This window comes from Temnothorax americanus, unplaced genomic scaffold, assembly GCF_048541705.1.
Source record: "Temnothorax americanus isolate GAGA-0224 unplaced genomic scaffold, ASM4854170v1 Scaffold7, whole genome shotgun sequence".
Classification (NCBI taxonomy): Eukaryota; Metazoa; Arthropoda; class Insecta; order Hymenoptera; family Formicidae; genus Temnothorax; species Temnothorax americanus.
This window is the reverse complement of record NW_027509792.1, coordinates 4,082,406-4,107,418: the sequence shown is the minus strand read 5'-3', so window position 1 is coordinate 4,107,418 and position 25,013 is coordinate 4,082,406. Positions and strand designations below refer to the sequence as shown.

The following is a 25,013-nucleotide window of genomic DNA, read 5'->3' as shown; positions in this document are numbered from 1 at the left end:
TTCAATACGTGAAAACGTAAAAATTGAATATCGGATGATTAAGCGAGCAAGAAAGTGGGATGAGCGTTCGATGGAGATTAGCTTTGGAGCCATGTTTATTGAAACATAAAATAAAGATTTGAAATAAAAACGGGATTATATGTCATAATCATAATTTTGCGACAAATGATACTTTTTCGCGGGGCTCTCATATAGTACTGTTACCGCCATTAATATACAGCTTTTTATATTTTAATAATATTTTATCTCATTTCTCTATTGTAAAACCTTTAAATGTTTCCGTTTTTTTTTCTTTTCGAAAATTCCGGATTCTCCCTTTAAAAATAACGCATTTCGTGAAAGTTAATTATATTATGAGTTTTATGAGGCTATATATTTTATGAGGAAATTTTGAGAGAAGGAGAGGGTAAAAATACTCTGATTTCTCGCTCCTTTAGACAGATGCACTTTGCACGGTAATTTCATTCGTATTCGTGACACAATAGTAAATGGCACTGCACCGCGGGACCGCAGAACTCTTAATTAGAGCGGACGAGATCGATTTCCTGCGGAGGCCGCAGTTAGAAAAGCGACTAAACGAATCTGCCTCGCGAGAAAGGCGTCAACGGGAAGCATTTTCGACGCGCGCTGATTATGCACGGAAGAAGGCAAGCTCGCGTAAATCGTATATAGCTGTCGATTTCCGATATTTCACTCACGTTTTAAAAATATTTCAACACATGTTTGTGAAATCGCGCAGTATCACGCGCTAATACTACGTTTACGCGAGCGTTACTTATGTAGTAACTTGCGATAATTCCTTCGCGTAAACGGGATTTTCCTTCGCGTAAACGGGATTTTGGAGTAACTTACGATAATTTACTCCGCGTAAACGAGCAATATATCGTAAGTTACTACAGAAGTAACGCTCGCGTAAACGTAGTATAGATCCGATATGTTATGATTTTAACATTATAGATTGTGGGTGGCAAACTAACAATATAGTAATCGTATTTCTGAATTTCACTTAACTGTGAAAAATAGAACCAACTGCAGTTGCTGAATCCTTTTATTCCGTATTGCGAAAATGTATTTCGAGGTAATTTATTATATTGACACTTATAGAACGTTTCTCTGAGAATAATATTCAATAATTATTTCTGACATTTCAAAGCAGATATTCTAATTAGACATTGTGATACTTCCTCACACTTTTAATAGCAGAGAAATTATAAGAAATTGCACAAATATTAATATATCAGATGAATTTTATTAAAAAGTATGAGTACGACAGATTGCACGTTGCTGATTAATCCGAAAAAAGAAACAAAATTATCGGGAACGTAATCACGGAACGCCCCGAAAAGCAGGATATATCCGATAGATAATCTGTCCGCCGCGTCGGTGAAATTGCGATAATGTTGATACATCGCAAAAATCGTGCGAAGAGTACATAAATCATGATATGGGGCCATACTGTAATTTCTAATCGCGACACTGTATGGGACTGGGAATACAATTATTCTAGTGATCCCTAACGCGGCAAACGCGCGCGGAAGGACGCTGCGGCACTTGCAGCCCGGAGATCTCATATCGATAACGAACAGCAGGAACTCTCGCACGAGGTGTCTAATTAGAGCCGATAAGCTTGATTTCCGCGACACGCACGCACATACGCGCGCAATTGTGTTTGAACCGAGCCGGCAGAACAATCATGTTACGGCATTATGCACGGAAATTCGTTCGCAACTTCATTATTAATTGATCGTTGCGAATCGCGTCCCCTCCCAACAACTCCGAGGCTATATTGGTTTTTATCTGTAAACAACGTCGTGAAAATTTTAAACACAATTGTGCAAATTGGGAGCGGATATCGTTTGAAATTTTCGAAATTTTGCGTCTATTTTTTTTTTGATCGGAATATATTAAGAAAATATAATATATTATTCCAACTAGTTATTTAAGATAAATGGCAACGAATTACCTTCAATATAACGTCAAAATGGGCTTGCATTTTTGTTGGAATGTTTCCCTAAAAGAGCAGCAGCCTTTTCGAAAAAAAACCTCAAGTTTTTAAGTCCCACGGGCAACATTATGGTAATAAAAGCATAAGAATTCCGGTCACGGGTCAATTCCCTGACGCGGGTGTTTTCTCGAACGACGCTATTTTTAACTGTAACGTTTCTTGCAGATCACGTGGATCGATGGACTGGGCAACGTGCTACACCGTGGCATCAAAACCACGAAGGAGGCGTACGATAACGGTCCGCTGACTACTGTAAAGTCCGTCCTGAGAGTGATGCCGCGGAAGGATCACGACAACACGACTTTCACGTGCCAAAGTCAAAATATGGCGGATCGTTCGCCGCAAAGCGCCAAACTTCGCGTCGAGGTACGTAGAAGTAATTGGTACCTAAGTGCTCAGCGCGCACCCACGATTCTGATAATAGCTCCCCGAGCTTAAGCCCAGTGTTACGTGAAATATATAGGGTAATAAGTCCTGAAATAAATCTCTGAACCGTGTCAGCAAGACGTCGAGAAATCAGAGGAAAATAAAAGAAAGCGGGAAGATAGAAATCTTGCTTAAAAGGGAAATAAAATTACTGGTCTTTTGCGCGCGCTCTTTTTACTCGCTGACCGGAGGAAGAAATTAACGCGAGTCGCGCGAAAGCGAGGCCGGGATGGGGGAAAGGGGGGAAGGGGGCAGAGGGAAGGGTAACGAGGGTAACGAGGCGACGTATAATAATTAACGTCGTGTCTTGAGAAGCGGTTAGCGCGCGGTAATCGCCATCGCTGGCGCAACTTTCGTGCTGCGAGCGCGCGAGTACTTTGGCGCGTTCACCGGGTACTACTTCCGCCCTCTTTTCTTCAGAGACGTAGACTCCATTATCCGAAGTGGCAAAGGGAACAAATAGTTTCATGGAAAAGGGCAACGAAGCGAACTCGCGGGGATTTTTGCCCGGGCGGAACATTCGAATTTGCGACGACAACGGCGACAGCGACGGCGACGACGAAGAGGGCGCGATATTACGAACGCGCCGCGCCGCGCCGCGCCGGCCTGCAAAGAAAATTTTCACGAGTTATTACTTAACTCTTTTACACTGCGCCGGATATATTACCCGCGCTCTTCACGACTCCTAATATAAGTTCGACGTTAATATCGTCCTAATTGGAAGCAATTCTTACGCAAGCGAGTTCGAGCAAACTCCTATTTCCTCGACGTACTTTTTCTTTATCATCCACGCACGTGTCGACAAAGCGAATCAATTATCGATATACGGAGAAAGAGAGTGTCTCGCCTTTATTATATTTTAGTGGCAAATTGACAATTCAGAAGTCGCTTTCTATTAAAATACCTGTTATTATTGTATAATCTTTTTACAGATTACGTAACGTAATTTATTAAAATGTTACTTGTTTATTTTATCGAATAAATATAACGTAGTTTAACAAAATTTTACTTGTTTACTTAATCGAATAAATCTTTTAACGTAATATTGATCAATTTTTAATACTAAATTAAATACTTTTGTATAAATCTTTAGATATTAAAATTCTGTTTAAATAAATTCGAAATGTTTCTCGCAGAATAACCTTTTGTTACTACAATAGCGTTTTTAAAATTAAACTTTTCTCTTGAATCGAAAATTGAGAAAGTACAAGAAAACTTGGTAGAAAAAATCCATCGATAAAAGGAATGAATTACGATAAATGCAAGAAGAACGCACTATACCTACAAACGAACCAGTACTAACTTTAAAATCATGCGATAGCCTTAAAAGGGATTTTAAATAACATATAATAAATACATGTCCATATTGTCCATAAAAGATTTCGGACAAGCTCTTGCAATCGAACATTGCAGGTATAAAATTTCATTCAATTCTGGAAGTGTATCGAGTTTGAGTGATATACTACGGGATGTATCTCCCTATTTCCCTTGTGAAATATGTAACGAACGCTTCGAAAATTTCAAACGCGCAGTAATGGATATGCATCATTATTATTCCGGGCTACGCACACGTAGCCCACACCTCGGGATGAGAGCGCGACGATAATATCGAGCGGACCGGAAAACGGAGGAAGGCGATTTACGCGTTTTGTTTTCAGGTACGTTACGCACCGAAGGTGTCTCTCTCGAAGATCGATCGCATTGTCGAAGGTTCCGAGCTTAGGTTCAAATGTTGCGCCGAGGCCAACCCACCCGACGTAGAATACAGGTAAGCAAAAACACGAATAAGATATCGACTTAATGCTTCATTAATATCGGAACAAGCGTCAAGATTTAAATACCCAATTCCTAATTGAGTTATTGTAAAATAATTTAATGGATTTATGTTAGCTTCTAAAGATCATAATTATATTTTGTCGTAAGAACGTACAAAACTGATAAAACTGTTAAATTAATTATTATTTATTAAAAATCAAGTAAGACTCCCCTCTCCACGGATTTACGATAATCCAAACTTTATTCTAAATCGGGTCGCCTCGGTACGTTGTTCAATATAAAGTCAATATAGCTGGAACGCGAGCTTCAAAATGGTTACTTAATAGTTACCCTCTGTGTACCTATAATTAACATACAACAAGCGAAATATTGATAATAGGACAAGAAGGCTAATACCGGAAATCGCAAATAACGCACGATTAAATTTTCCTATACGTATTACGTCAGAAATCATCGTAATCAGCCGTAAAATATCGACCGTTTCGTTTTAATTCTCGTCTGAATTATTTTTCCAAACTTTCGGGTGTTCGTTGGGAAAATATTTGCTGGAGAGCGGTCTCGAGATATATAAACTGAAACTTCCCTTTTTGCATGCGCAAATAAAATATGACGTATACAAGCGCGCCGACTCGTATCAGCTCCCCTTTCCTTAAAACGATCGGTTCCCAGTGAGCTTTAAACTATACTCAAAGTTTCCCCGAAATATCGATAGTTTCTCACGATATCATGTCGCTACAGGTGAGCGACGCCGTCGGCGCGAACGAGCACGCGAGGGCGCGTAAGCAAAACGTGAGTCGCGTTGTTCGTACATTGGCTACGAGCGACAAAGAGAAGGCGGATGATCGATATCCGTCTCTACAAAGAGGACAATGTCAAATTCAGGACGGTGTTGCGCGCGCACGTGTCAACGTGCAGCGCGTTTGCGGGTTTCGCCTAGCGGGCCCCCGCACATTGATTGCTTTTAAATTATTCGTTACGCAACATCCCGCCGGGGTAAAAAAAAAAGGACACCGCGCTCGCCCCGGATGACGCGGCTGTATTAATTTACGAGATTATCGGATGGTCGCTCGAATTAAATCGGCTCGTCGAAAATATCACCCCCCGAGAAAACGGCAGATTGGATATCTAAAAAAAACATTACCGTAATTTGCAGAACCAGGTTTCTCTTTTTAGAGTTTCGAACGTTTAGCGTGTAGTATTGACGCGCAATGTGGCTCTCCGACGTTCTTTTACTTCGTTGCATATTTTATCCCGCGAGAGTTTTGTAAATTATAACTTAAATGTAAAGGTAGAAACAAAAGGATTTCGATTTACGATAATTTTTTCCGACTGAGATTTAAATATTGCGGCTCTTTTCCCGTATATAAACTGAACGGGCAGCTTTTACATTGCACGGATACAAAAGCTCAAAATCATTTTCTTTCTTCTTTTTTTTTTTTTTGAGTTGCGACAGATCTTTTCCAGGCGTAGGTAATGTGTGTGTTAAAGCTCCGTGGAAAAAAAGAAACTTGATCCGCTTATGGGACTTCACGGGTAGGATAGACGGAGAAACGAGTAAAGAGCAGCCAGAGGACCACATTGTATCGACGATAACGAACGTTAGTTACCAGTCGCTTTAACAGCTTTTATACAGCTTCCGCAGCTTTTTATAGCTTTTACAACGGTCGTCGCCGTCCGTAAAAAAGGTCCGAATACAAGTGAAAATTGAGGAAGAGAGAGAGAGAGACGAGAGTCCGACGACGTGATTTTCGATGCTTTCGCGCGGCGTTAAACAGCGAGACAACAAAAGTAACAAAGCCCGCGCTATCGTATCAGTTTTTGCACGATCTCATTACGCAGTGGTGCGGAGAAAGGATCGTACAATATTCAAGGAAATGTAGGAAGTCAGATGCGCGAGAGATAAGTTAATTCGTAGGGTTAATTAATTTTGCGTTATTTCCGTGATCAAAATCACTTTGATAAATTCGCAGGTTACGGAAAATGAAGTGGTACAGAAAATATCTACCTATTCATCGCGAGACTAAATTTTCCGCTCTTTCTTATTCATAATTTATTCATGTGCAAATTATTGCACATGAATAAATTATGAATAAGAAAGAAATTGGCCCGCACGTCGGAGCAAGTGCACAAACTGTTTTTTCAAACTGACAAAAACTCGTTTCTCGAGACGTATTCCGCTCGCGCTAGAGACGAGAAACAACCCCCTCCGGTGACAAAACACATATAACGTATTACAACTCGAAATAGGAAGATATTGGCGGATTCATAAAACTTCTTTCAATCTCGCTGCGAGTAAAATATCTTGCTAAAGTTAGATCGCGCCTTTCTCGAACACACACTCTACAGATGCGTATACGCGGAAGAGTTGAAACTTTACCGGAAGGTACGAGATGACCTACAGACACTTGGATGTTTATCGAGTCGTTATGGCACAGTATTCGCGCGAATGTACGTCGCACAGCGCTTTTGCCGGCATCTTTGCGAGGTAAATAGTCTGTCGGACGGCTCTACGGCTCCGATAAAATCGATCGCGATGCGAGGGGTGAAGGGCGCGCGAAAGGAGGGTTTCGGGTCTCTCTTGCCTAGAGACACACGAGCTCGGTATAAGTCGTCGTTCCAGTTCGATTCGACTCACTCTCCCTCGCTCTCTCGCTCTCTCGCCTTTTCGCTGATCGTACGCGAAGGCCGTTTCGTCGCTGTGAAAAGCGCAGCCTGCCCTCTCCCGTTTATTACCATTCGAAACGACGACGCCGAGACTCTTTTCCTCGATTGTGCGGCCAAACGATGCTCGAGATAAATCGCTCGGATCCTTCGCGAGGACGCCTCGGTTGGCAAAAGTCGAGTGGCGGAGTACTTCGCGGTAAGGAAACGTCATAAAGCACGTGTACAAAACGTCCCCGAACCAACTTTACAAAGTATCCGTCTTGATTAATTTAAAATCGACCTCTCGCGACATCGCAAACGTTGCGAAACTAATCATATTTCGATTAGGAGCGATCGAAAGTAAAATAAAATTTGAGAAATTCGAACCAATGTTAATTGCAACATTTATTTTTCACATTTGATTCGTAATTAACCCTATAAAAGTTTTAACTTAAGATTACCGAAATGTCAAATGTTGAAACGTAAAGAAAGGGGTATGTATATATATCCAGCTACATTTAAAAAGAAATCCAATTGAAAACCATGTGCACATTTCGTACACTAACCGCATATTAATTTCGAGATGCCCTATATGTACGATGTGAAATATATATACAATGCAAAATCGGTAGGGAAAAAAACGGCTCTGGCGTCGAGTCACAGAGAAGTAATAGTTTAGATGCACCGCGTTATTAAAACGTCGTATTGATCCGGGATAAGAGATGACGCGGGGAAGTTGTAAAACGGTTGAGGGAGAAGACTCGAGTTGCGTGAAAAATGCCTGATAATCCCGTGAGTTTTCGATCGACAGCGTCGGCTCATTGCTCACGGCCAAGGGTCGAATTATTTACGCGGAGAGAAGACGCTACCTTTGGACCATCCTCTTTACGCGACATTTATTTCGCTTCTCTCTTCCAGGTGGTTCATCAACAAGAAAAAGGTGATCGGGGACTACACCACGGAGATGATTATTCACAACGCTACCCGCGAGCTGCACGACGCGACCGTCAAGTGCGAGGTTTCGAACGAAGTCGGCAAGAGCGAGGAGAGCCAAACCTTGGATATAAGATGTAAGCGCGAGAAAAACTTAATTAATATTACTCCGCGGTAATAAGGAAATAACAGCAGCGGGGATTAATAATTTTTTTTAAGGACTGTCATATACGAGATTTCAGATTTTCGTTTCGCTGAAAAATTAAATTAAATTTCGCGATCACGTACGTTAAGAATTCCGGAGAGTTCCAAGAACGTTCGTTCCGTACGAAAGAAAAAAATGATACCGTTTCAACTCGCAGCGGTCTGAAAATACAATCGCGCAAAGGAATAAAACGGTGCGCCGCGCGTTCCGCACGCGCGCTGCTCGAAACCGTGCCAAGAGAGAATTTCGTTTTACCGTAAAGCCGGTACCTTACAAGCGTGTTAAAGGAGCAATCGCGGTAACGATATAAAATATAGAGCGCCGCGCGCAAAGCAACATTTTTTTTCTCTCTCTTCCACCCCGCGCGAGTTCATTTTCGCGCAAGCTGACCCGAGGGAGGGGGTTAAAATTGAATTTCCTCAGACGGCCCGCAATTTCGACACCCGCCGCTCTCCGTGGAAACGCATTACGGCGCGACGGAGATCCTGCAGTGCGACGCAGACGGGAATCCGACGCCTGAGATTCTGTGGTACCACGAGGATTCGGAGCGAACGGTCGCCACCAGTCCGAACATAAGCGTCTTTGTGAGCCCCGACACCGCCGGTCGTTACTACTGTAAGGCCCGTGTGCCGGGCTTTCCGGAATTAACCGGCCATGCCAACATCTACATTCGCGCCCCGCCGAGCATAGTGTCGCAAAGGATCCAGTACGTGCCCGACGAGGGAGTGGTCAAGGTGCGTACACACATATTCTCGGGGGCGACGTTCTTTGACCCGCGATCGGTGGAAACGTCAAGTGTCACGTAATACCTGTACAGACGCGACCGTCTAGCGAAAAGGAACGCGCGACCCGCGCGTAATTTTCTTGAGTGCGCCGTCCCGCCCGCGCGTATATCACGAATTATTATTTCACGGAAGCACACCCCGCCGCCGGAAAGATCTTTTCAGCCGGGGACGGCAGTTATCGAGAAGCACTCGGTATAATTTGCTCTGGATAATTTAACTTCGTCCTCGACATGAAAATATGAAAATCTGTCCGTAGGGCGGTCAACGTACGGAGTGTTGATTCGCTCCGATCGACCGGCCTCGATAAACGTTTTCGCGTCGAAACGCGGAGGAAAAATTTGTATCAAATTCGTCCAGAAATAACTGCGTTCCCGCAAGTTTTTGCCGAAGCAGCGCGATAAGTATCCCGGTCGAGCAATAGCTGTTTAATTTGCGCAATAATTAACGCAATAAGACAACGTTTATCCAAAATTCATTAAAATTATATCGGTTTCGATCTCCGGTTGAAAAAGGCGCGCGTGAATTTTCGGTACTTACCGTGTTTCGAATTCAGATAAACTTCGCCTCGCGTTTCGCCAACGCTCCCATATTGTACGTATACGCGTGTCCTCGCGCTGACACAGGGGCTCACGATGATCGCGCGATCGCACGTCCCACATTTTTCTCTCCGCCGACGTACGCTTGAAACACTTTTGGAAGAGACAGAAGAGCCGCGCGGATCGCCCAGGTTGACGAGGGTGAAAGACCGGGGAATGGCGATGGCGGGGTCGGGGGGTCGGGGGTGGTGGAAAAGGATTCCCGCTTAACCGCAATTTTTTTTATTCCAACCGGGACGTTTTTCCCCCGATTTGCTTCCCAGGTTAAGTGCACCGCGATATCCGTGCCAAAAGCGGAATCGGTGGTGTGGAGCTTCGCCGGCCGCGAGCTCAATTTCACGTCGAACAATACGCCGTTCTACGCGCAAGAGGAATACGCGGCCGAGAGAGTAGTCAGCACCGTCACCCTACTGGATCCTATATCGACGTACTTCGGGGATTACAACTGCACGGTTACGAACAGCTTCGGCACGGATTCCGTCATCATCAAACTGACGGCGCACGGTAAGCGTTTGATACCCGACGGCGGATCACTCTCTCTTGCTCTCGCGCGCCCGATCGCGCGCGCCTCATCTCTAGATAAGCTACCCAAGATTTTGCCAATTCGAATGTACACATTGTCGGACAATAGGTTCGTTTAGCGAGGGGAAGCGATACCATTTGTCGAGGGCCGCAGAGTGAATTTTCCTCTCCGCGAAGATTTAATCGCGATATCGCTGCTAAATATTTCATATTGTTTATATGTAACTTTATGCGCTGCTGTATACCAACTTTTTTCGACTAATTTATTAAATTAAATATATTTTCACGATCTATATAGAAATGTCAAGTGAATCGTTATACTCACGATCGTTCACAGCGACCGCAGCTTCCCTCGATGCGCTCCGATCGGAAATCACTCGCGATTCGCGAATACGATACGCGCATATGTATTAGCGAAACGGTTCACTCGTTATCGATCGCGATCGAGCGAAATAACCGACCCACCAACACTGGATTGATCGCTCGTCGCTCGGTACATTCGTGCGGTACACTCCCGACTCCCGTCGCGCGACGTTTTTCGTTCGAATGTTTGCGAGGCGGCGCGAAATTCCGAGAAGCGACGAGCATCGCGCGATTCTGGGAACTGGGAACTCCGGGAAGACGCGAGCAATCACGACTGACCGCTGACGGGGAGCACCGGCCGTTACTCGAACATTCTAGACGCGCGCGAGTATTCGCCTCCATTGATCCACGGCGACGTCGGCGACGGTTCCTTGGACGCGCTCGACGATCCTCGACAGCTGAACGTCACTCGCGGTGCTCGCCGGACGAGCCGAGATACGAGAGACGCAAATATCGAGATCCCGGCGAAGCGAATCCCGCCCAACATCGGACTCCGGGGTCGCGCGCGCGATACTATATGTCCCGGCGCGGGCAGTTAGCGAAACTCGGTTGCGCGACCGCGGCTAACTTCGTGCGTTCCGATAAAATTCCCGACGACGAGAACGTACGCCGTCGATTTCGATACCCGAGATACGTGCTAATCGCGATCGCGCGAGTCAATTAACACGACGAAACGAACGCCCGTCACTAGATTCGATATCCCCGACACTCGTTTGTACGCGAGAATTACTTGGGACGAGCGAAAGGACGCGGGGATACGCGGCGATTGCGACCCGACGCACTCCGCGAGACGCGCAACGCGTAATGGCGTACTTAGGCGGTTGAGGAAACTCGGCAACGTCACCGCGGCTAACTTCGTGCGTTCCGAAAAAATTCTCAACGACGAGAACGCGTACGCCGTTGATTTCGCGGAGGCCTGAGAGACGTACCAAATCGTGATCGCGCGGGTCAATTAACAAGCCGAGATGATCGCCCGTCACTATATTCGGTATCCCAGACCAGACACTCGTTATTTGTACGCGAGGTTTACCTGCGACACGTAAAAAGATGCGGGGTCGCGGGGCGGCTGCGATCCGACATACTCGCGAGCAGCGCGCAAGGCGTACTTAGTGGGCGATTAGGGAAGTTTGGTCACGTCACGCATGGCCAACTTCATGCGTTCTCGAAAAAATTTCCAACGGGCCCCGATTTCGAGACTCGAGAGACACGTTAATCGCGCGCGCGCGCGCGGGTCAATTAACAAGCCGAAATGATCGCCCGTCACTAGATTCGATACCCCAGACACTCGTTATTTGTACGCGAGGTTTACCTGCGACACGTAAAAAGATGCGGGGTCGCGGGGCGGCTGCGATCCGACATACTCGCGAGCAGCGCGCAAGGCGTACTTAGTGGGCGATTAGGGAAGTTTGACCACGACCACGGCTAACTTCTCGCGAGATTCTCCAGCCGAACGCGAAGCGACGGGCGCGAGAATCGACGAGAGCGCGCGTTAATAGCAATCGCATGAACCGAATAATAGATAAATCGTCCGACTCCCGACATTCCCCCGATGCTCGTTTCTACGTTAGGTTTATCCGGGGCGGGTAAAAAGACGCGAGGATACGCGGCGATTGCCATTCGACGTGCACCCGGGGGGGGGCGCGCTCGCTCGCTCGCTCGCACACCACGTACCGCGGCCGGTGATCAACGAAATTCGACGCGTCATCGCGGCTAATTTCACGCAACGCGATGTTTTGCTAAAACGCTGAGAGGATATTAACACTTCCACCGACGGGGACGCATAAAACTTCGTATGAACCGTTGTTTTCTTTCTTATACATCGCGCGTTTGTCGCGACAAAGGCGCGAAGCCGCAAATCATTAACTATTTTATTCATATTTATTAATATGTCAAAAACTTACCTTCCCTCCCTTCGCCTCTTCTTCTAACTTTTTCGAAAACTTACGAATATATAGTTTAAATATTGTTAAAATATTTCGAATAAAAAATCGTAGTAAAATGTCGAGCGCGCGCGAATCAATCTTGATATTCGTATCAAAATATAACGAGAATACAGTGAAACGCGAATTATCGTCTTCTCTAATCTCGATAATAGTAGCGCATTTCTGGGGCAAGAAGTAATATCATTGATCGAAACGTTCCGTCTCGTTGTAAAAATCCCCGCGATTAAAGAGTATACCGCTGTCTAACATATAATTTTAAAGACGTATATTCAAAGAGGATAAATTTAACTGACGCCCGTGTTAGCTCGACGAGCGCTCGTTAAAAACTTAAGAAAGATATATAAAAACCGATATCGTTAGAAACGAAAAAGTTCTAATTTTACGATCGTGACATTAACGATTATGAGAACCCGTGTTTGCGCGGGAAGCAAACAATACGGGCTAATTGTAAACTCGACGAGAATATATGTGTCTACGTACGCAAAAACATATATACGCGTCCGTTTTACAGCGGCCATTCATATTTTCTAAATGCATAAAAGCCTCTCTCAAAAGCGCAAGAGATATAATATCTTTTGTTAACAATCTTGATATTTTTGTTGAGACAGAGAATCGACTTTAAATATTAAATATTGCTCGAGGAAACACTTATGATAATAGGGCAAAGATAGGTGTACGTAAGAAACCTTTGTGACATTAAGATAATGGAGCTACGTGAATTATCTATTCTTCTCTTTGATGATCACATATACAAAATTCGCGGAAACAGATGTAGGTCTAATGGACGTAGACGGCGCGCGGCGGCGTGTTATAAATCGGTTCGCTCTTTCCAAACAGATCGAAAGTATGTAAAGTAGTTAAAGAATGATTAGGGAGTTGAAATATATTGCCCGAGTCTCTTACCGCATATATACCTAGACTCGCCGAGATAAAGCCGGTGAAATAGATATTTCGCTTATAAAAGCCAAGTAAATCAGATATTTAAATGTCTGAATCTATATCACCGTGTGTATTACATATTTATCGGAATACACGAAATGTTTTACCGCGCTGTTTACGCGGAAGAAAGATATTTTCACTTTCCGGAATTTACATTGTCGTTTGTCGCGATATAACGTCCGTATAACTATCTCGTAGACTTTTTGTGCAGAAGCCAGCGGAATACCTTTTTACCGGCGTAATAATTTGAATTCTTTTGTACCGAGCTGCTTTTACGCGTTTACGATGCCCCGGAAAATCACAATTTGTAAGAATAATATATACGTTCACGGCGGAACGCTTTATCGCCATCCGCGCTTCTGAAAGATCGGAGAGATTCTAGATCGGCTCATTTGCGCGGCTAGCTCTCTAGCCAATGATTTGCAAACTACTTTAATCGCTACCCACGGTCAAATAATTGCCTCCGATAAATGACTCGCTGTTAATGTATATCAAACGTTGTAAGCTGTTCGAGTCACTATCCAATTTCTGTCGACTTAATTCTAAAAAAAAAGGGAGAAATCTTGGGAGCGTAGGAACATTTCTGCAAAAAGTGACACGAGTAAAAAAAAAACGAAACACGAATCTCGAATTTATTATAGCATAAAAATCGTGAAAATAAATTTAATGAATGAAAATAAATATTTACGCTTAATCTGCAAGTAAAATACGACGTGACACGCGGATACGCATTGCTGTTATTCGAGAGAGACGTCTGGAATTTGATGTTGTTGACTCGTGCCACTTTTCATGCCACGATGCGTATATTAATAACATAGCGCGCCTCGCGCTCTTCATCTGGCAAACGAGATTTTAACCAGCCATGACGCTTAGCGTTGATTCCAGTCGATTGGCAACTGATCTTGATCATCGCCGGACTGGTTGTCTGCGTGATCCTGATTGGCATAATAGTCATACTCATTCTACAATGTCGCGATCGTATTAAGCAGCCACGACCGCGAACGGCGCAAAATCAAGAGACTGATATGCGTAAGTAATTACCTACAACGCCAATAATATACGAGTTGTTGTAAGCTTAATTGTTTTTAAGTAATGAATGTTACACCCAATACGATAGAAAGTAATATCCAATATAATATACTTGGAATAGCTCTTTAAAATCTAACTTTTATTCTGCCTTGCAATAAATACGTTAACGTGCTCTTTTTCGACGTTTTAAAAATTTATATTCTTAAATTTTTTTAAGACCCCTGCGTGTGCATCGATTGCAATCTTTTTTTTCCTAATTCATACAGAGGAAACCGATTCTAACGCCGATCGATACAGAGAAAGCGATAGGAGCAGCAACCTCTCGGATGTCAAAGCGGACATCCGAGCGGGGTCCAGTGTCAGCAACGCGGAAAGTGTCACGGCCCTTGACAGTGAAGGCGAAGGAAGTACCAGAGGAGTAAATGCCTTGGCGCTTGCTGGACCAGTGCCGAATCCATTATCCGGTTATCGTTACAGCGCCGATTATACCGAGCCTTCCTTCCCGCCGAAGAATACCGTAAGTGGATTTAGAGTACGTTTGCGCTCGATACTTTAACGACTGTGAGAAACCGCTTGAAAAAGTGCGAAGAAAAAGGATCCATTTATCTGAGAATAGACTTTTTTACGCGCAGAGGTATTACTCGTTGTTTGTCTTGTCTATCCAATAAAAACATTATTAAAATCTATTCAATATTGAGACGTTGCGTTTGTTTCCGTAGGACGGCAGTAACAACAACGGTTACGTGCCGTACGTTGACTACACTCGCGATTATATGCCACCAACGACACAGAGCATGGGCGCTTCGCGAGAGTCCTTGAGCAGGATATCCTCGGGCGGTATCCTGTCATCGAAAAAAATCGGACTCAGCTCGGCCAACCTGGGCAGCACGACTCCGCAGACGACGCCGATCGATCCGCGATTTTCCGCGACGTATGGCAACCCTTATCTCAGGTAAGCCAGAAGGAAAACAAGAGGATTTACTATTTTATTATTAATTACTATCCAATCGATAATTAAAATCGCGATAGTTGAAATTTTTCTAAAAATTTTCGACTCCAGATGCGTGAGATAATCTGCAAGAACGATAGCCCCGGTGTATCTCTATAGTGCAACATAATTCCTTCTCCGTGTAAGCCAAGGAAATAACGCTCGTTGACGCTCGATCAAAGTTCCAAAATTTCTGAGAGCGTCAACATAGTCCCGAGAATCTTGGATCGGAGCTCGCGCGCGGATGCCTCGGACTAATTTTAATTGGCTCGTGTCATTGATCGGCCGCGGATACCTTAGGTGACATCACGTTCCGTTTACGTATACGTCGCGCAACGCTTGTCATCCCCGTGCGCGAGAATCTCACGCCGTACGTGCCGGGAATGCGCCCGTCGCGAACGGCTAAATTAGATATGAGAGCGAAGCGCGGTTGCGCCTTGCGCCTCGCGCGAGCTCCGGAAAATGCTCGCCTGCCTTGAAAATATTACGGAAGCACGATGATTAAAAAATCAAGTAAGAAGAGAGGAAGGAAAAAATTTGCTTGGGGAAAAAAACAGACCGTAAATTCTATTCGAGGATCGCGTAAATTCCGTCTGCGACTGTACATTGAATTTGGCTCTCTCTCTCTCTCTCTCTCTCTCTCTCTCTGCTTTTCCGAGCTCTTAAAATTCTTGTTTCGTTGCGTTTCAGCGGTCCTCTTTTCAAAATTTTATACTCTCCTACCGGATGATGACCTCGCCTCGAAGCGTCTCACTATTGTGTCTAGATACCCGAGTCCACGTTTCGCCATCCGCATCTGGTTCATACGTGCCTTCGCTTCCTTCTGTTTACCTTCCTCCGCCAAGGATGCAAACAGCAACAACTTCACATGTTTTGTTTCAATTCAGACCCAGAATCCAAGACTCCTTTCGCGTCGGACTCGAGTACGAGGCCGAGTCCGAAACGAAGAGTGAATTCGTTATAGTTTCAGTTCATGTCCGCGTTATAACGTAGTTGTATAGGATAAAAGCTGACCGAGAGCTGTCAACGTCGAGGTCTCTTGAAAATTTCCTTTTTCGAAATAGGAAGAGATACCAGAGAGGAACGCTTTGCAATGGTATAAACGTGACTGACGGAACTTTGAGATACTTTTCTTCGAGTGATTCAATTTCAAAATCTGAATATACCACATTCCTGTTCTTTTTTACGCGCGATCGATTTCTACGCTAAAAAAAAAAAAAAAAAAAAGTAGCATAAATATGTTAAATATATATATATTAATTAATATTTGGTATATTTTTTGAGTAAAATTTTGAAAAATACGTGATATCTATTAAGATAATTATAAGTTTCATTTGTAACACAGATAAAATAAGCAACGTTGAGCGCAATGTTTTATAACTAAGGTTTAACGTATCACACTTTACGAACAAACTTTGCTTATTACTCTGCAATTTTATTAAGCGTCAAAGTGTCAGCTATTAATCATTAATCGGCCAATACGATACGATACGATAAACGACAAACGTATGTGAGAATATATTCGACGATGCGCGCGTCGATGTTCGTATAACAAAGAAACGTTGAAGCACTCGTGACACCTGGTACAGGAACGAAACCGCGACGAGTCGGATTCAGTTACTGTTTGCATGCCTGTTTTCTCGCGCTCTCATCTCTTTCCGTGATTTAAATTCCGACACGGGGAAAAAAAGTCCGATTTCCCGTCACTAACGCTGCATTTCTTTCTTACAAACGAATACAGAATGTCAGCGGCCGAGCAGCTCCGACACGCGCCGCACACAGCCGTGCCGGGAGTCACGCCGGCACCGCCGCCGTACACGCAGGCAATGAGAATGAATAGCTTGAATACCTTGAACGGCGCTGGCCCGCAGGTTGGTACAAAGTGAAATGTATGTCAAATTCCCAAACGCGCCGTAGTGCTGTGGTGCTTCGTGCAACTTGGGGTAGATCGGGAGCAAACTGTCAATATTGCAAAGCCATTGCAACTGCGCGCGCGCTACTTTCATTTTGCAACGCTAATCCTTTCCCGTACGGCCCCATTCCAATTCCCCGACGCACGTAAATTTCTGCTGTAAATTGTTTTTGCCCGTTCTCTGCATCGCATGCCTTCGCGTAAGATACGCAAAGAAAAAAAACTCCGCTTGAAAAAAGAAAAATAAATTTAAAAATCTGGTAGTCAGGTAAGTTGTGTTTTAAGCACGGTTGAGTTTCATCGACGGTCCGGATTTAATCTCGGAGCACATAAAGCGCGGTATTAAGGGATATATGCATATTAATATGGGTTTTGGTAATTACGCGGATGCGCATAGATTATGATAAAATTGATTTATTTTTTGTCCTTCTACGTTGTTTATTTCTGTAACTTTTATTAGACAAAATTCGCAATAGCGATTTATTATTTTTCACTTACATTTTTTTATTTAACTAAGCATACCGATTATACGTGTATGTTTATGATCGAAGCAAACGGAGTGAAAAACAGGCAGCGTAGCGTAGTATACGAGCGCTATTGAGCGAAATAATAATATAAACCAGTAATAATATCACTTATTTTTGATAAAGTGCAATGTTTAGTCACTGTGGCAAAAACGTAAAATTTTCAATATTTTTTGTTCTGGAATCGTAGAAAAAGTACCATAATAACGTAGCTGAAATTCGTATTACGCAGTTTCGCAAATTCTTTTATTTCCCGAAATGAGAAAAAATATGGCTTTTATCACTTTTCCGCTTGCATATTACTCGCTGTTTTCATACCGTATAATTCAATCTTTGCACTATTTAAAGCTTTATATAGTTTAATGGATATAGATGGAAACATTATAGCTAGAATATCTCTTTTATGTTTCTATGGAGATGGCGTAATTAAATATGTGTGTTATGTATCATAAAAATATATTAATGGTACTTCAACTTTTATACATGCACGAAAAAGCATACAAAATCAGAGGAGGAAAAAAATAATTTTACTTATATTTTTTTATAATTTTCTCTATAATTGATAGATATAATCTTGATTTTGGAAAATCAAAATCTGTAGAATCTGTATAATTGATCTTCTATTCAGCAAACTTATCGAGCAATTAATTCAGCATTACTCGCATTTTTTACTTGCACGTCTATGTACATATCTTTAATTAACAAGTATCTGTCTCGATTCAAAAAATGATTTAAAATAAATAAATAAAAGAGATTATATATTTTTTCTTAAATTTAACTAACAGAATATATCGTAGTTAGAAAAACAAAGTAGTAGGTATCTGTAGGATTTAACCAGCGGGTTCAATGGTCGATAATGTGACTCAGAATCCTGCGTTTCTTTTTGTTTTTTGTAGGCCCCATTGTCAGCGCATTACATCACCGGCGGTCCAAACGGGGCCATGGCGACGGTGAAGCGCACATCCGCGGTGGGCACGTTAGCGACGCACGTATGAGGCCAGGGGATCTATCCGAATTAGAACCGTCGATACTCGGGCCTAACTGAAACCACCTTCGAACTCGGCCGTACCCTCGAGACGCCCCGCTATTTGCTCGGTCCGCGCCCGGCTACGCTAAGATCGACGACGCGCGACTCGCGACGTCTCGTTGACGTATCGGAACAAAGTCAATGTCGTTACGACGAGACCCGCCACGCTCACGACGCGGAACGTTATAGAGCGGAATGCGAGCGACTTGTGTGTGTGGGACGAAGGTCGCAGGGCAGCTGGGGCAGCAGGGGTCACGGCGGGGTCACGGGCCGAGCACAACGAATGGCGGAGAATGGCGAGGCGCTCAAATATATCGAGCTGGTGCTTCGGCAGTTGCAAAGGGCCAGCAGAGATCATCAAGAACTCGTGCGACAACGTCACGCGGACGTCCAATACGAGATCGGTAAGCGAATCAACGAGAGAGTCTGGCATCATCGTTATCATCATCATTATCGAGATGGACGCGAGAATTCGACGGACGGATCTAGAACTTGGTCCAGGTCCTCGAGCAGCCCGTGGCAATCGGACTTGACTTTGAGGAAAACGCAACCGGACGTTACAACGAGATTGCTGACGAAGAGAAGGGATTACGGAGGAACGGCGCAGACCACAGTCGACATTCTAAGGCCAGTCCCAGGACGCGCTCGGGATGGAATAGCTGCCTCTTACCAAGAGATGAAACACATTCCCGAAAGTGTTGGCTGGAAGGGCGCGCGGGAAACGTTCGGTGCGTGGAGTCTTGGAGCTTCGTCGAGCAACGATCGAAGGACATCCTCCACCGTCGTTTAACGCGAGGAAGATCGGCTTTGTCGGCCGACCAAGTTCGTCGATTTCGGCAAGAGGGTTGCGAAGGAACGTGGGACACTTGAAAGACTCGAGATGACGCGGAGACTCTCTCGCGAAGAAAGGAAGGTATCGACGAGGAAACCTTCGTCGACGAGCGATTCGTTCGCGTTTAATGATACGCTTGCGCTAAGATTGCATCGATCGAAATCAAATCTATCTGCGCGATGATGAACGCACGCTGAAGAGATGGCTGCGAAAGGAACGCCGATATCGAAGGGAACGGACGTACTCTCCTTTTGGGTCAATAAGATTAGATTTAGGACGACGAAGAGCGCCGTGAGTAGTGCTCGGAGGATATTCACGAGTACGAGGGAGGGAGGAACGATGTTGGTTGGGTTCGTGGATCGAAGGTACTCTCTTCGGTCGGTGGCGAAAACAGACCACTCGGTATCGACAATCTTCTATTGACGTACTTTAGATCTTCTATATGATAAGCGTTTAATGAGACTCGCTCGAGCGGAAAGCGACGGGAGACGGAAGGTCCGAACGAATCACGTCGCGAATTGTTGCTGTCGCGGTGGTAGCCGAATATCGGGAGATATGTCGGCGTGATCGACGGCGCGGTCATTTTTCGAAACCTCGAGGACCCTCTTCGAGGCTAGAAGCTTTATCGTGGAAGCCGCTTTCCCGGTAATTCGTGAGCCGAAGCTGGGTTTACGTTTGACATTTACAACGCGACGATTCTATCTGACACTGCCCTTATTAGCGAGGATGCAACAACGGGAGTAGTTATTACTTCTTCGTAGCATTTCACCCTATTCTTTCTCGACGATCTCTCAGTTATTATTTCTAACAATGTATTTCTCAAAATTTTTTAAGTACACTTCACATATAATTTCTCAATTTTTAAGTACGCTTGACGAAGTTTAAGTATAAAAAAAATATGATATAGAAGTAACTTCGGAGATTTTTCTTCGCAGCTACAAAATCAAAAAATTGACTTTCATGCCTCTACTAATAGATTTTTTTTTTCTTTTTTCAACAAAACATTCGGGATGTTTCGGGATGTTCACATTACACGTGGTAACACCATCGAATATGTACTCGACGAATGTCAGGCGCAAACCCAGCATGCACCGTAACGAGAACAGTCTCGGCTGCCACTCCGATGTTCACTGTGTCGCGCTGCCTTTTTGTATTCGTAGGGAAAAAAAAAATAATGAGAGATTTTAGCTTATAAGGGATGTGCTCGTGCAACATTCGCAGACTTAAGGGCGCACGTTAAGGATTAACGACGACGTCGCGGCGGCCACGTGGCTTACGTTAGCGACGATAGATCGCGACAAGTTTCGTGGCTTCGCGTTTCCTCCGGCCTCAAGTTCCACGTGCGACGGACAGGTAATTAGTAAGCGCGGGTTCGCGCTAAAGGAAATCGGCACCGCGTGTTTTGCGGCTGTTCGCATTTGTAAGATAGATAGCGAAAATCATTAGGTATACATACATAAATATATTATACACCTGTTGTCAATATGAGCATAGGGCCTATATATAGTTTGATGGCACTACGTGAAAGCGAATTCTATTTGAAATAAGCTCGTTCGCGCGGGATGGAACGGCTTCGTGTAAATAACTATTGATAAATGATTATTATGTACGTGTAAAAGAAAAACGTAAAAACGGGAAATACGGAACGGCGCGATGTCCTTCGGCGTCGTAGTTTCGTCATGCATTTTTCCAAAAAAGAAGAATGACGAGAGAGAGCGCGCGACTAGATCCGCGCTCAATTTTACTCTCTCGTTACGCATTATGTTGTCATCCTTTCCATTGCATATGTTGTTTTCACTGCGACATGCCGTGGCTCGTTACCGAGGGTCGGTTGACATAGATTCAAGAAAAAGATTTGATAAGTTCATTTCTTCGTTTCGACACCATGCATTGCAATTTTATCAATTCTTTTATCCGTATCATTGGTATCCTCAAAATAAGTGATATGTGACTTACGATTTAAGAAATCAGCTATTATCAGCGAGATTAAAAAAATCAAGTGAATTTAATTTTCAGATTTAACAACATTAGGTCTTCCATGAGATGTCTCTAAGTTTAAAGTTCTAAAAAATAATTGCTCTGAAAAATCTACGAAAAACGCGACTTATCAAATTATGTCCCCCCCCCCCTCCCATTATGTCTTACATTTCATCATTCCTCGGGAACGATCGACGGCGCGAGCGATCTTCGATTTATTATAGTGCGACCGAAAAAAATGTGTCCTGAAAAATATGTCGTGATGTACAGAGCGGGCATAGGGGATACCATTCATAATGATAACGAAACAGGGTAGCCTATCAATTATTAAGACAATTTGAAAAATCGAAGGCTGCACATTACAGACTGGGCCGTATCCTGCGGCGACATCAGGATAACGATTAATCCGCGCGAGAGGAACCCTCGGCGATTCGTACTACCGTACGAGGGGGAGAGGGCGAAATTATTATTAAACGATACCGATCGTCGCACGTTGAGGAGCTAAAATTCCGACTGCGAATGCGCATACACATTCGCGCGTCAAGGAGGTATCTTTATATCGTAACGTCTGTAACATAACACTTCTGTACATATCTGGAATTATTGCTCACCGTATCTCGTAAGATTTAGTTAGTTTTGTAACTGTGAACCACTATGTGCATACATACTTCACTTTATGAGAGGCGCCTCGTGACGAATGTTTCGCGATAAAGAGACAGAGTCTCGAGTCATATATACGAAAGGACATCAGCCGCGTCTCTCTTTCTCTCTTACGAAAGTATTTCGTAAATCTGACGAAAAGTTATACGGCTTATCTCCTAATAATGACCGTGACTGTTTTCTCTCGAAGCGAAAACGCGTCGTCGAAGTCATGACGTAGGCAAGGCTTTAACGATATGGCTTTAATTTAATGTTAACGCACCGAATGTACTAACATCTTTCTTAACTGTCGTCCACGTGGAGGAAAGCAGAGCTAACCCGTGTTAGACCTTTAAGCTATATTATTAATTGAAATTATCCCCTTTTTCTCCTGTTACAACGTCGTTCTTTTTTCTCTTGCGTGCCGGCAACACAAACTTTCGGCTTACTGAGAACAAGTGGGAAAGAAGTGCGATACTTTAATTAAAGCGACTCCGTCGCTTACGATAACGTGGAAACTTTTTTAATTTCGCGTGAATGACAGTTAATTGCAGTTTCGTCGACGCGTTGTCAAATCATCGATGCAGGCCGTTGACCAGGGATTACGCGAATCATCCATCCGGGGTTTCGCTTCTCGTGCATCATTCGATCATTCTGTATATACAATGTTCACGCCGATGTTATTGTTAACTATTTAAGATCTCGGAATCTTCAGTTCAGGGCGCGCACATGACGGCACCATGTGTGCGCGCGCGCGCGGAATGGTGAATAATGCATATATAAATATCGTGCTTGTGCAAGAGTGGTACTCTCCGAATGCCGAATGTACGAACGACGGGTGGCGGGGAGAAGATGATCGCCGGAGAGGCTCATCGCGAGTACATTCGGCACGAGAAGTTAAACATACAGAAGTTACATACGATTTCTATTATAACAAAGATGAAAAAAAAAAGAGAAAAAACGTAGATTAAAGAGGTATACACGCGAGAAGTAACTACAATCAATGTACTGGATGGTCCGTGTGGCGATGTTAAAATTAGAAAAAGTTTATGTCGTTTGAATCTTAGGAGTTTACGCCTTTTCTGCCGTAGGACCATCCTATACGTATTAATTGGTTATCTGTCAATTATTAATTGAATTATATCAATTTCTTCGCCTTTAGTCAAGGAACGCGGGGAATGGGTGTAGCGTGGATGGCGCGATCGCGTTGTTGTAAAGTCAAATTTCCTAGGCAATGTAAGAAAACGGTCCCTTTAGCGAAACGCGAGCGACCCCGTTCGCATAACGAAAGACGATAATTGCCTAAGGGAGTGGACGAGAATTTTTCAAATTTGTTGATACTTTTCATACTTTACGACTAGGGATTATGGCCTATTACTACTATTACGCAAAGTTTATCCGCCGGCTCGGCCGTTTTTATTCGTCCTCAGCCGCGTTCCGTAGAGCACGTTTCAAATCACGTCGAAATGCAAAACTGTAAATAATTTCATCGGAATAATACCTTAGAACGGCATACGTCGTGTATCCTTTGATCTCACACTTTAATATAACTTCGCTTACCTACATTTATATTAATAATTTTATTTTTCTATATTTGGCGCGTATTCATGGTCGATTAACGGGTTTCAAATTATTATTTCAGTAATCTATTTAAAACTAGCGATCTCACATTTTAATATAACTTCACTCTTACCTACATTTATATTAATAATTTTATTTTTCTATATTTGGCGCGTATCCATTGTCGATTAACGGGTTTCAAATTATTACTTCAGTAATCTATTTAAAACTAGCGATCCTTTAACACCGAGATCTCATAATTTTACGATTTACGTTACAAAATTCCAGTCTCTCGACTGCCGCATAAAATGTATATAACGGTATATAAATTTCATAGCTCTTTTAGTAGGCTTCAAAGTTACGCGCTACGACTGCATGAATATGCTAGACGCTGAGAGGATCAAATTAATTAAAATGCAAATGAAATCAGTAAATGCCGCGATGTTGAAGAGTTAAAAGAACCGAACCGAACGGGCATAAAAAAATATGGCGAGTATGCCTTTCTAGGGTAATGCGCCCGACTTTGCTCCCCCGTCTTATAAATCGCGAGTATTAAAAAGGGCCGAGTCGGCTAAGAGATTCGTGAATGGAAAAGTGACTTTTTAGAGAATGAGAGCGCTCTCTTCGCGTGCTACTATACGAGCTGCGTAACGTGGCAATGGATTACGCGAATATAAATCTATTTCGAATTCGACTGAACGACACACATAGGAGATAATATATACCCTCGTATTTTTCTCGATGTTAAGCTTTTTCTCAGAAACGTATATGGAACGTATACGTGAGTCTATACGCGAATCAATCGGAAAAAAACGGGACGACGTCGTCGTCGTCGTCGTCGTCGTCGTGCGCGTCAATCGACATTGACGCGCATCACCGGCGACCGGACGCAGCTGATCGTTTTAAAAGTGTGAACTGTGAACCGTGAATCCCGATTCAGAATGATCACTTTCGCTCAATTACCGGGAGGAACGCGTTTATTTCAGCGACAACGGAGATCCTCTTTTGCCGAAAATAAAAAGAATATATTAAATTTCTTCCGCGGTCTTTTCTCGCGACCGCCACTGTTACGGTTAGAGGGAGGGAAAGCGGGAAATTAAAAGAGTAGCCATCCGCGAAAAGTATATGTTACGTATCTTCCGTGTGTGTATGTGCAATGTATCGTGTGCATGTGTGCGTATGTGCGTGCGTGTACCGTGATCATTTTTCAAAGGAAATCAGATCTGTCAAATTGATTACGCATTCGACGCAATTGATTGCATTTTAATACGTTAGGAACGACACTCTCGCGTACTCGGGAACAAGTAACCGACGTCAATCTGTCATTTTGTTTACTTCGCGATACGTCGCGCAGATGTAGGGCAATAATAAGGAACGTTATTCCGAAAT

At 43.7% G+C, this 25,013-nt stretch overlaps 1 protein-coding gene across 3 annotated transcripts in view; it reads left to right on the top strand.

Annotated features, from left to right (window-relative positions):
• The window catches only part of LOC143906347 (irregular chiasm C-roughest protein), a 124,671-nt gene extending 100,772 nt beyond the window's left edge, over window positions 1-23,899 (top strand). The window contains exons 4-13 of one of the 3 annotated variants that reach the window (XM_077422401.1): window positions 2,171-2,371; window positions 4,090-4,199; window positions 7,769-7,920; window positions 8,412-8,722; window positions 9,633-9,873; window positions 14,022-14,165; window positions 14,432-14,682; window positions 14,885-15,117; window positions 16,895-17,024; window positions 18,486-23,899. In XM_077422401.1, the coding sequence (XP_077278527.1) occupies window positions 2,171-2,371; window positions 4,090-4,199; window positions 7,769-7,920; window positions 8,412-8,722; window positions 9,633-9,873; window positions 14,022-14,165; window positions 14,432-14,682; window positions 14,885-15,117; window positions 16,895-17,024; window positions 18,486-18,584 (1,872 nt within the window). In that variant the 3' untranslated portion in view covers window positions 18,585-23,899. Of the gene's footprint in view, window positions 1-2,170; window positions 2,372-4,089; window positions 4,200-7,768; window positions 7,921-8,411; window positions 8,723-9,632; window positions 9,874-14,009; window positions 14,166-14,431; window positions 14,683-14,884; window positions 15,118-16,894; window positions 17,025-18,485 lie in introns of all 3 variants that reach the window. The other 2 variants (XM_077422400.1, XM_077422402.1) reach the window with 2 other exon arrangements.
• Window positions 23,900-25,013: the final 1,114 nt, after the last annotated feature.